At 56.1% G+C, this 12,087-nt stretch overlaps 1 protein-coding gene across 1 annotated transcript in view; it reads left to right on the forward strand.

Moving 5' to 3' along the window:
* The window catches only part of DDX31 (DEAD-box helicase 31), a 71,601-nt gene that overhangs the window by 47,801 nt on the left and 11,713 nt on the right, over positions 1-12,087 (forward strand). The window contains exons 18-19 of the mRNA XM_066255877.1: positions 1,163-1,274; positions 6,890-7,058. Of these exons, the coding sequence (XP_066111974.1) occupies positions 1,163-1,274; positions 6,890-7,058 (281 nt within the window). The remainder of the gene's footprint in view (positions 1-1,162; positions 1,275-6,889; positions 7,059-12,087) is intronic.

Consider the following 12,087-nt stretch of genomic DNA (forward strand, 5'->3'; position numbering starts at 1 on the left):
AGAAACCAGCTAGACTGTCATCAGCAAAACAGGTAGCAGGAGTGATTTGACTAAACTAAAAACATCTTCAGGTTGTTAAATCTCGCCTAATACGGAGATGAATGTCGATTCTGAAGAATGAGGCTGTTCCTTCTCTCCCTTTGTTCTTCCTCCAGCAGCTTTCAAAGCGAACGACACACAGTCGTCTAGGTCAGGCACGGGCAGCCAGACAGAGGCGTGCGCGCCAGTCCTCCGCGGGGCTCAGAGGACGTGGCTAGGCCGCGCCGGGGTCTCCCTGGTGACTTGCAGGGAGGGGCTGCGGCAGAGGCTCAATAGCACTGTTCACGGAGTCGGCACGGCAGCCAAATTGGCTGCAGAATGTGTTTCTTTGCATCTCAGTGTCACCTTCAAGCGTTCATGTTTGTTTTAAGATCTAAGAAACAAAAACCACTTGTTTTTCAGGGGCCCAAAAGAAAGGAAAGCTTTTCTCTGAGATTGTTAAAGGATGAGAAGAAAATACTCTTTTCTTAGCATTTCCCCTCTGTGGAGTCTCTCAGTGCCCACAGACGTGACTTCCCACGGGGGCGGTTTGCGGAAAGGGCCCACACCTCTCAGGCTTCTGGTAGGTCGGTGCGGTGGTCCAGGCTGAGAGAGGGGTCTCAGACACTGGATGTCGCAGCACTGGGAGTGCGGCGGCATGTTCTGACACGCACGGGCAGGCCGAGTGTGGGCAAGTCCCTGTGGGGTGTCATAAAGAGCAGCGGCCAGTGCCCCGTGCTCTGGTGTCAGGGAGAAGATGTGAGGCCTAAATTGGAGATACGAGAGTCATTTGAAAGCAGTTGGTGTTTGGTGATGTTTTAAATTCCTGAATTGGACCTGGAAAACTCCAGTGTCTCCAGTGGCCTTCCATTTGGACCCGAGTGTTACGAGGCAATGGGGAAAAGTAAGCAAACCGGCAGATAAACAGGCCTGATCTGCTCCATCACAGAGCCAGCCTCCTCGCTGCCGACTTGAACGTCTTTGTAGCGCCTTTTTTTCCCTGGTAATATTGAGAGGATTACCCTTGTCGGCCCCGAGGTGGTTACCGTGTGATTTTACTGTTATTAAATCTATTATAAACTGCTTCATTATTTCTGACTCTGACTCTGTCTCTCCTTTAATCCTTCCGCTACCCCCCCCCCAGAAATCCCGGGCCACGGGCCCCCAGGACATCCAGGAGCGAGCCACGGTCTTGCAGACGGTGTTTGAGGATTACGTGCACTCCAGCGAGAGCATGGTCTCCTGGGCGCAGAGAGGTCAGTCAGTTTCTTGGGTGACTGTGGACGGCTGCCCCGTGCAGAGCGTGGCCTCCCCTCCCCACTCCTCCGGGCGAGTGGAGGGGCCAGTGAGGCTCTGCTCGCCAGCAGAAGCTCCCAGTCTCCCCAATTCTGAGGTGTGGACGCAGGCATGGAGGGCTTTCAGGAGATAGTGGATGTTCATTTCACCCTCTCCCCTGTTTTGCACAAATGAGGCTTTATCTTGGCTTATATCGGGACAAATGCTTTGACCCAGCAATGTGGGTCTTAAGGATCCGTTTTCCTCCTTTGAAAACTGGACAAAAGAGATATAACATGTCATTAGAAATAGCTGTAGAGATGGAAATGAGAAATGAAGGGGCGGGCGGGCGCTCCCAGACCTGAGCAGTTCCTGCTTGAAGGCACAAAGAATAGGGAGGGGGCCCAGCCCCAGCCCCAGCCCCAGCCCCTCAGACATCTGCAGGAGAGCTAGGCTTCAGTCGGTGGGCAGACCTGAATAGGGTCAGCGGTCTCCTGGGATCACCACGCGTTGGGTGTGGACTCAGCTCACGTCAGCATGGAGCCACGTGGAGGGCTGGCCCTCGTGCGCGAGGGAGCCGTGTGTGTCATGGCTGGTGACCCTCACATGTGCTCATGAGACTTCCTGGTGGGAGAGCCACTGTCCTGCAAGCCAGTTAGCTGCTGTTCAGAAGGAGCCCGCTGGCTCACCAGCACAGTGGGGCCTCACCTTGTGTCATTTTGTCCAAAAAAACACTGAGGAGGCGCTGCCGAAACCTGACTTCCCTGCCGGTTAGGCTGCGCGGAGGCTGTGGACAGTTTTGTTTCGTTTTCAAGCCACATAACCTATCCGTGACATTGAGGACTCAATGTGTGAACCATACATCCTTCCTTCTTGTTACGAACTGAGGCTTTTTTTTAATCAGTTAACAAGTATGTGCTGAGCTGGGCACTGTTCTCGGTGCTTGGGATACATCGGGGGATCGAACCAGACACATGTGCTCTCCTTTCAAACATTCTAGTGGGGGAGGGACAGACAGTGAGCGAAATAAACATAATAAATTATACATAAATTAGTTTATTAAAAGGTGATTAGAACTGTGAAGAAAAATGGAGCAGGGTACGGGCTATGAAGAGGTTGACAGGGCAGAGTGCATTTTACATAGAGGGTCAAGGCGAGCCCTGTTGTGAAGGTGACAAGAGCAGAAACCCAGAAAGGGGTAGAGGGGTCAGACCTGTGGGTCGGTCAGTGGGCATTGCAGGCAGTAGGAGCAGAGGTGCCGAGGAACTCCGGAAGGACGTGCGGAGGGGGCAGAGGCGATCATTTGGATCAGCTGGGGCGTGGAGGCTGTTCGAGGGCCTGGGTTCCCCTGAGTAAGCTGCCAGAGGGCGTGCAGAAGAGGTTTGTGTGGTCTGAGGGAGGCTTCCACGGAACAGACTGCGACTGGGTGAAAGCCGGGGTGGGCTGCGGGCCGCCATGGCCATTGGGTCGGTCAGCCGGCAGTGCCGAGTGCCTGTCGGCACCTTAGCGCTCTGTGAGTGCAGGCCTTGGTGTTGCCTGACACTGGAATCAGTGGGAGCTGCACCAGCTGAAAGGTGGAGGCCCCGTGTTTGCCCCCTGACCGCTGGGGCGTGATCAGTGCGCGTCTTCCAGCCTGAGATCTGATCACTGTTTAAATAAAGAAACTCAGCCTTTCCCGGAAGTGAGTTCAGCAGTACCTGAGGGTTCCTAAGAGCCTCCCATAGAGTCCTGCTGGGACACATGTCGAGAAGAATTGAGTATTTGTCACAGTGTGACACTGCAGAGTTTGGTCCTTTGCAGAAAGATGGGCAGATTGGCTTGCTGTGCTGTGGAATCTCAGTTTCATAACAAAGTTGCAATGAAAAGAAAGAACTCAAACCCACATTAGCATCTTCGATTTTGGTATTGGGAGTATTTCCTGTGTTCTAGGGAGACTAATCATTTTAAGGTGTCTGGGTCATGGGAGTGAAAGTTATAGTAACTAATGCTTCAGGAAGATGGTTTTGTGTTTTCTCAGTCGTTACCATTGAACTTGTTAACACCAAGAAGCAGGGGTACTTGTCTTCCTTTGTAAGGCTATTGAAAATAAATGAATCGGTGTTCTCACGTGCTAGTTGATTTCCACATCAGCTTGATGATGGCTGGGAGGAGCCTCGTGTAACAGGTCTCAGTCACCTGCTTCAGACAGAAAGCTTTGCTCTTCACGTCTCTCTGCTCAGGACCGAGTTCTGCAGGGTTGGGAGGTGTATTCACAGAGTTGCGCTGTAAAGTGCAGTTTTACAACTGGGGACAGCTACCACACTCTTGAGTGACACTGTCTTTTACATTTCAATCTTTTGCATAAGCAGATTCCCCACTATTGACTTGCCTCCCTTTTATGCCATTTCAGAACCCGCCTCATGAATAATTAACAAAGCAGCTGGTTTTGCCTTTATGGCAGAAACTCGTTGGAAACAGGGCCAAGTATGCATTTGTTTTTCTTTTCCTTTTTACGACCCCGTCATTGTTAATAACCAGCAGTAATCGCTGTCGTGTCCAGAGGCACGTTAGTTCTTTTCTTCTCTTATTTCATGCATCTTTTTTAGCTTGAGATTCAAGTGGTGAAAATTGTGGTGACATAAGTTTGGACTCCAGACTCCTAAGTGGAATCCTTTCCCTGCAAATGACCACTTCGCCTGCGGGTCACTCCTTCCCACCCTTGGGTCTCCCCGAAGGGCAGGACTGATGTGTGTAGGGCTATGCCAGGCTTGGAAGGGTTGCTGCTCAGAGTCAAGCAAACCAGACCACACGTCAGCCCACTCCCCTCAGCGTGTGCAAGGCAGCGTGGGTACTGGGCCGGGCTTTGTCCCAGCAAACGGTGACGAGCTGCCCTGGTCCCCCTCCCTCGGGGCAGTTGTCGCTGTTGGTGTCCTGTCGAAGTGTGTGTGCCCCTGCTCTGGACAGACGTGTGCTCCTCGGGGCTAGCGGGCTGGAGTGTGCTCTCCCACCTTCTTGATCCTGAGTGTCGTTCATCAGACACCATCATTCCTGAGCAGATGCACAGGAATAAATTTGATTCTATGAGAAAGGGCAAAGTGTCCATGCAGAGCACTTTTTTTTTTTTTTTATAGAGACAGAGGGATAGATAGGGACAGACAACGGAGAGAGATGAGAAGCATCAATCATCAGTTTTTCCTTGTGACACCTTAGTTCACTGATTGCTTTCTCATATGTTCCTTGACCGCAGGCCTTCAGCAGACCAAGTAACCCCTTGCTCGAGCCAGCGACCTTGGGTCAAACCAGATGAGCCGCGCTCAAGCTGGGCGACCTCGGGGTCTCGAACCTGAGTCCTCGGCATCCCAGTCTGACACTCTATCCACTGCGCCACCGCCTGGTCAGGCCCACGCAGAGTACTTTAAAATAGATTTCCCTTAATTCATCAACATCTGGCCGGGAACGCGGAGTCAGTGACTGCACAGAGCTCAGGCCCTGGCAGCAGCTGCCTCTATCCTGCCACACGGGCGTGGGGCTCACTTCTCCACTCGCGTGGTCTGGGCCCTCCACCCATTCCTGCTGCAGTCATTACACGGCCACACGAGCCACTTCCCGCCCCTCGGAAGGTCCTGTACACAGCTGCTGCCGCCTTTCAAATCCCTGCTGCTCTGCATTACCCAGATGCGGGCGTCTGCGCGCAGGTCTGAGGATGACCAGCTGTCGCTGTCCCCAGTGAGAAGGAAGCCTGAGGACGGGCTTGGCAGAAAACGTGCAGCGCACGGCCGGCTGAGCCTTGTCCGGGAGGACACACATCGGCCTTCTCTTGGCAAACGCGTTATCTCTGTAGAGCTGGGGACCAGGCACGCACGTCTCCTGGGACAGGCTGTGGGGACGAAGAGGAAGGGGACAAAAGGCAGAGGACAGGCAGGGAAGAGGCCTGGGCCAGGCTGTGGGGATGAAGAGGAAGGGGACACAAGGCAGAGGACAGGCAGGGAGGAGGCCTGGGCCAGCACCTGTGGAGCAGATGGAGCTCGAGTCCTTGTGTGGGCTGGACTGGGCTGCTGAGTGCAGCCTGGTCTCTCAGACAAGGCACTGCTGGGGGCTGCAGAAAGAAGGGGGAGGGGAGAAGAGGCCAGGCCCCCAGTCCAAGGTCGCGTGCGCCTTTCCTCCCTGAGGACTGGACCATGGAGCCGTGTCTGCAAGCCTTGTGTCAGAACCCTCCAGACCACACGGCCCATTTGAGGGGGTAAAGATTTCTTTTGAAAAAGCAGCTAGTCCCCAGTTATTAGAAAGGGAGGTAGCACAGAGTTAAGGGTGGGGTGCAGAGGACCGGGCTCGGTTATTATTTCCCATCGATTGGGAAAAGGAGTTCACTTTGCTCAGTAAATAGAGCTTTGATGGATTCCCAGGACCTTCCAGGAGCTGATCTGCTAAAATGACACTTTTTATTACTGTTCGTGAACGCCAACTTCCAGGTGCTCCTGGGATATTACATTTAAGCTGTGGGCAAACTTGCCAGTCCAGTGGCTCAACAGGCGAGGGCGAGAGGCTGGTGTTCAGTGCCTGCCTCCATCGGACGCTGCGGCACCAGGTGGGCGTGGCGGGGAGTGAGGCGCTCAGTGAGGGACGGGGCACTTCGGGGCGGCCCCTCCCGCCATGCGGGGGGCAGGGCAGAGGCTTGGTTTTTGTTGTTATTGCAAGGTGTTCAAGGGGCACCAGCTACAGCTACGGGGAAGATCTTTCCACAAAGGGATGTGCATGGTGTGCCCACAGCGTCCCCGCCTCCGCCTTTCACCCAGCCGGGGTCTCAAACGGGGACCTTTTCCTTAACTTTGAGATGGGACTGAAACTTTCATGATGGAATGTCTGATGAACATCTCTAAACTGTTAGCAGTCCTCAAGGGATGAACTGTTTTGTGGACTACTTTAGATATTTAATCATCTTTTTTCTCCCTTAAAAATTCTGTTTCATTTCCTTTTACACATTTCTTGAATGGGTAGGAAGCGCTGTAGCAGTCATCCCGATACTATAGAATGCACTGGGTTTTCACGTCCTGGGAGGGCCCGTGGTGGTGGTACGGGTGAGCGCTCCTGATGGGGCTGGAGGCAGGGCTCCGGGTGGGCATGCATGTTCACAGTGACGTACGTCCTCCTTAATAAACGTGAGGGCAAGCACGAAGCCTCTGAACCTTTGGAATTGTGTAACATTTATGTACGTTAACCACTGAAAAATAAGTTCACGTAGGGAAATTCTTTTCTGATATAAAAGTATAATGAGTTCAGTTTTTATAAGAAGATGCAGCCTATGTACATTGGCTGTGTCTGACGTTCTGTGCTCAGTCTCTGTCGCTGGGTTTGCCAGGCACTGCTCGGCGCCCAGGCTGGGGAGGCAGGGCGCCTGCCCTCGGGTTACTAGAGGCAGCACAGTCAGGCCTGAAGTTAGGCCGTGTGTATTCCCATGACAGTCGGGACCTGCAGGGTAGTGTGTGTCTGTGATTAAACAAAACACGTGTGGGTTTAGGCTGCAGTGTACGCGGTCCTGCTGGCTGTGTGCGGTCCCGCCTGGCCAGATGGCCCGCTCGGGCAGCTCTCGCCTGACAGACACTCCCCCCTTGCCCCGCAGCGCTGCAGTCCTTCATCCGCTCCTACGCCACCTACCCCCGGCACCTGAAGCACATCTTCCACGTCCGCGCACTCCACCTCGGCCACGTGGCCAAGAGCTTCGGGCTGAGGGATGCGCCCGCCAAGGCCGGCGCCCCGGCTGGGAAGAAGAAGAGAGCGGCCCTGAAAAGGTAAGCGCGCCAGGCGTGCCCGTCACCTGGCCGGCCGGCGCTCACTGGCTGTGCAGCTCCCGCAGGTCCGCGCCGGAGGAGGCGCCGGTGGAGACTCTCCTGTCTCTGGTCTTCGTGGTAAGTTGTCACCGGTATCCCCCCTCTCTCAATACAGTAAGTGCTCACACGGAATAAAATACCTAAGTGTAACATTTTGAAGGCACCGGAAGAAATGTGGTGGTGTCTTCTGTCGGGTCCAGATGTGGGGAGCTCCCTGCTCGTCAGCAGAGTCACTTGGGACTTGGCTCAGTCGGAGCTCCTGGGGAGCCTGTGGGGCTTGTTTGGGGACTTGTGGTGGGTTCCCTGACACTGGGCCCTTCCACAGCCCTGGCCGGGTGAGGGCTGCAGGTGCCCCAGAAGCCACCCTCCTGCAGGGCACTCCGTGTCACTGTCCTCGGTGCCGCCGTGCACATCCAGGGCCGAGCAGGTAGAGACAGCACTTGGACTCCGCCCCTCCCCCCGAAAGCATGTGCAGCCCTGTGCCCAGGTCCTGGGGACGGGAGCGTCACAGTGAAGCACGTTGCCCTGGGGGTTGACACTGGGCTCATCTCAGGAGGACCTGAAATGACTTCCCTCAGCAAAGCTCGTTCGTAGAAGCTCCATCCTCACGGCCACGACCCTTCAGTACCGGGCCCAGCTCTCACCGGGCTGCAGTCTCCCAGGAGTCCAGCGGGTCGCCATCTCTGCTTGTGTGGTGTGTGTGGGGGCAGTGTTCAGGCACCAGGAGCCCTCGGGCACTCTTGGCGGGCATTATGCGTTTTTGTATAATTACAAATGCTGGCGTACACATGCCTTCTGGTCTGTTGGGGACCCGTGGGCACACACTCAGCATGCCTGCAGTGTCCTCTGTCACCGGGAAGTGCTGGTGGCATCGTCAGCCTGCTCAGGCCCAGTTTCTCTGTTGTGAAGTGACAAAGGGAGAGGACCACCCGGTGTAGGGAATGGCCGCGGGCCTTGGAGGCCTGGAACGGCTGGGTCCCTGCCCCAGTCTGCTGCAGGCTGCGAGCTCGGGCCGTGTGGTTGCGTCACCGCACAGAGCCTCACTTCCTCAGTGACAGTAGGGAGAAAGAAGTTGTATTTTTAGCTACTTCACAGGTGGTTTTAAGAACCAAAATTGTGTTACACGTGAATATGCTTTCTGAACCGTGAGGGGCCGTAGAGATACAGCCCCTGTGGACACGGCTGGAACCCGAGGAGTCAGGGTTCTGGAACCTCCAGCTCGAGCTGTGCAGGGACGTGACCCCCAGGGCTCTGTACTGGGCAGAACTGCCTGATTACAACTCTGATTTCGGAATTTTTAAGAAGCTTTGTTGTTTCTGACATGACTAGCTCTCACGGACAGTAGTCTGTGAGGCGGGCATTTCTCCACGTGCTGCTGTTCTGCTGCCTGGGAGAGACGCAGACCAGCCCGGTCCCTCCGGGCGGCGCAGACTTGCAGAGCACTGCCAGCCGCCAGCGGCAGGCTCCCTCTTTTGGGTGTGGGCCGCAGAGGTCGGCGTGGTCACTTTGGTTCTGAGTGTGTGACAGACCGTGAGGCCTGCGGTCGGCCTCAGAGTGACCTCCTGGCCGTCTGGGAGCCCAGCCGTCCTCTCTCCATCTCTGCATGTCGCACTCTGAGATGGTTGGAAGAGATTTGCCGGATGATTACTGGCCGGAAACACACGTGTTTATTGCTGTCCCCACACCTCAGTGTGAGCCCGCTGTTTCATTGTCGCTGACCACCTTCATGATGGGCGTTTCACAGGCAGCTGTTAGTTCAGAGAGCAGCTCCTCAGACTGGGGTCCTCCACCCCATCCAGGTCCCGGATGCAGAGCGGGAGGCAGAGGGGCGGTTGGGAAGGGGATGCGGAGCCAGCATTGTCCTTACCTTGAGAAGCCACCAGGGAGAGAGCAAGCCGCCGCCTGCTTCTGCTGACCCTCTCTGGCAGATGGGCACCAGGGCGACTGTGCCCCTGTGCACGGGGATTTAACAGGGCTTTATTTCGGGAAGAATGGACTGATTAGCCGATAAAGAGCATGTAAGATGGCATGGGGCAGCCTTTGATGTCTGGCTGGCGAGGCAGGGCGCCGGCGGGGAGTGACAGCAGTGTGTGACAGGATTATGGCGCCCGTGACAATGCCGCGCTCTGTTCTCGCCATGTCCCCGCTCTGTTACGGCTCCTGTCCCGTCGTCATGCCCTTCTTTTGAAGGCATTTCCCTCCAAGCTCCTACGTCCTCCCACCCGCCCGCCTTGCCGACGCAGCCGGGCACTTCAGGATACAGTGGGTACCTCTTTTATTTGGGGAGATCTTGTCACTCCTGGTGGAAGAATGACTCCGCAGCTGATCTGCACACGGACCGTATAATTGTGGGCAGGGTGAGAGGCGGAGGGACTGACAGATTTCCCACCTCAGTCAGGGCCCGAGCGTTGCCAGTCGCTGCTTTCTGAGGACTGGGAAGAAAAGTTCGTGAAACCCCACAACATACAGAGACTTGTGCTGCGGCCACATGACTGTTCTGAGCTGCGGCTTCTCCGCTGAGACCCATCTGTCCAGCCAGAGCACAGGCTCCTGTTTTATGTGGGGTGCAATAACAGCCCTCCGTTCTCTCAGTTGTGACACATTCCATTTTATGGTGTTTGCTGCCCAGAGTAATTGTGTGTTCTCTGCAGACCTTGGGTGTCTGCAATCCAAAGCCATCGGCCTGTGGTGGAGTCCCGCCTCACCTGTCGTATAGGAGAGTCCAGCCAGGTGCTTCTGCAATCTGGGGCCCCAGCGGGCACCCCGTGCTGCATCACAAGGCGTTTCTGTCTCGTCTCTGCCTTTATGCCTGTACCTGACCATTTTTCAGGAGAAGACAACCAGTAGTTAATGAAGTGAGCTCTAAATCACCAGGTCTCTCTGCTTCCTCAGTCCTCAGGTGTGGAAGGGAACGCCGAAAGCCTTCCCCTGCGTGAAGTAAGTCATAGTCACAAACCTCTGATGCCTGCACACCTGTCAGCATGCTGCCCCAGACACGACACACACGTACATGGGAGCCGGGGCTGGTGCTGAAATATTGAGCGGCCCTTCAGCAACAGCCCCCAGGAACACAGCGCTTCTCTCCCGTGAAGCAGCTTGTGGTTTGAAGCTGTGTAGGTTCAGCAGATCCCGAGAGGCAAAGCTGACACACATTCTAGGCTGTCTGCCCAGGGGATGCCGAGACCCAGCGCCGTCTGACAGGGTGTCTGCCTGTCTGTCTGTTTCTAGGCCCTCACACACATGAGCAGGCGGGGGTCCCTCGTCTGCCTGACACTGGAAAGTGGTTCAAGACTTTGGAAAGGAACTAAGGGGTTTAAGGTCTTGGTGCTGTCGGGACAGTGTGGGTTGCCGCCCTGTCGGGTGAGTTATGTGTGATAGTTAGGAGCTGTTCCCCCAGGTGACCGAGTGGCCCGCGCCCCCTGCTCTTCTTGGTGCCCTGAACCCCCAGCAGCTCCCTGCTCCCCTGGCCTCCGCTCTGCTTGTACAGTCAGCAGCACAGCAGAGCTGAATTGTTGGCTGTTCTTGAACGCAATGTAGTTCTACTTTATTTGTGTACATTTTCTCAAACCAGCCTAGCCGAAAGTGTTGCCTGGTAGTTCCTGATTTTGCCCAACAGGTAAACAGTCTAAAAGTCTAAAATGGAGGCTCTCTGATCCCTCAGTCCCTCCCGATCTGGGCGTGGTCTGCGCAGCAGCCTGTGGTCACTGCCGAAGGCACGTGGGGCTGCCCTGGGCTCTGGCCACGCGGAAGCCCGCAGGCCGAGCCCCACCGAGCGCCAGCCAGGCAGCACTGCCGGGACTCCCGCGTGGGGCTGTCTCCCCAAGAGGCGGCCTCCCTGTGCGCCTTCCTCTCCAGACGTCTCGGCATTGTCACAGGTACTTGTCCCTGAAGTTCAGGTTAGAGAGTTTGCACAGCTCTGTTGTGGGGCCTTTTCCCTCTTTGAAGCCCTTTGCTCGGTCACTCTGTGATTCCCACCCTCACAGGTTTGATAATTGTTAAGTAATAGAGTTACTATGTTGCATACTCTTCTGGTTTGAGAAGTTCATACCCTCGCTCTCGCCTTGTTTCTAACCACGGACTGACCACTATGAGCCTCTGGGTTTGATGCGTGCAGGGATCTGGGGTGAAACACTTGTTAGCGGCGTGCCCTCAGACAAGTGCCGTAGCCTCGGTGCCTCGGTCCCCTCACCTGTCAGTGTCGGGGACCAGCACTGTTATGTACGAGGCATCGCGCAAGAATCCGGAGCAGGAATGCGCGGGAGCCTTCGTTGGGAGCCACCATAACAGTAGCATTCTGTCCCCTGGCCTCCGTCACACTCGTGTCCCGGACCAGGAGAGTACAGCGAGCTCTCAGTGTTCACGCCGTGAACAGCCTGGAGAACACCGCCCGGTGGTCCGAGCCCTGTGCTGAGAATCTGCCACCACACCTCCGCGCAGCGACACCCTCGTCGTTAGGAGCAGCCTGCCTGCCAGTTTCTGTGTGGCGTTTACAGCCTCCCTAATACCGCTTCGTTAGCTGAAGGCAGTGCTGGAAGCCGGCCCGCTGTGAAAATGCTCTCGATCCCATCAAGCCAGTCGTCACTCTGTAAGCGTGAGGTCAGAGGCTGGACACAGCTCCCTGGGGAATGGGGGTGGTCCATGCAGACCCCTGCGCGGGAGCGGGCCTCCTCCTGCCGTCCCCTGGCAGCCCTCACCGCTGCTGAGCTCTCCTCGCGTCCCAAACTGCCTTCGTTCCGGGTGGCCCTCGGCGTCACCTGGACACGTATGTCAGCCTGCTGCCGGGGGCCCTGCAGTGACCGCACTCACCCTCACCCGCCCTACGTGGCCAGCCTCGCTGACCGCACAGCGCTCTGCGTTCTCCCCTTGGGGCCTCACGCCTGAGCGGCCCGTGGGCCATGATCACCCCTGCAAGGACGTCTTCCCTGACCTGCCTGCCCAGGTGGACACCCACCTGCTGCCCCGCCCACACTGCCTGACAGCCGGGCCACGT

This window comes from Saccopteryx bilineata, chromosome 2, assembly GCF_036850765.1.
Source record: "Saccopteryx bilineata isolate mSacBil1 chromosome 2, mSacBil1_pri_phased_curated, whole genome shotgun sequence".
Taxonomy (NCBI): domain Eukaryota; kingdom Metazoa; phylum Chordata; class Mammalia; order Chiroptera; family Emballonuridae; genus Saccopteryx; species Saccopteryx bilineata.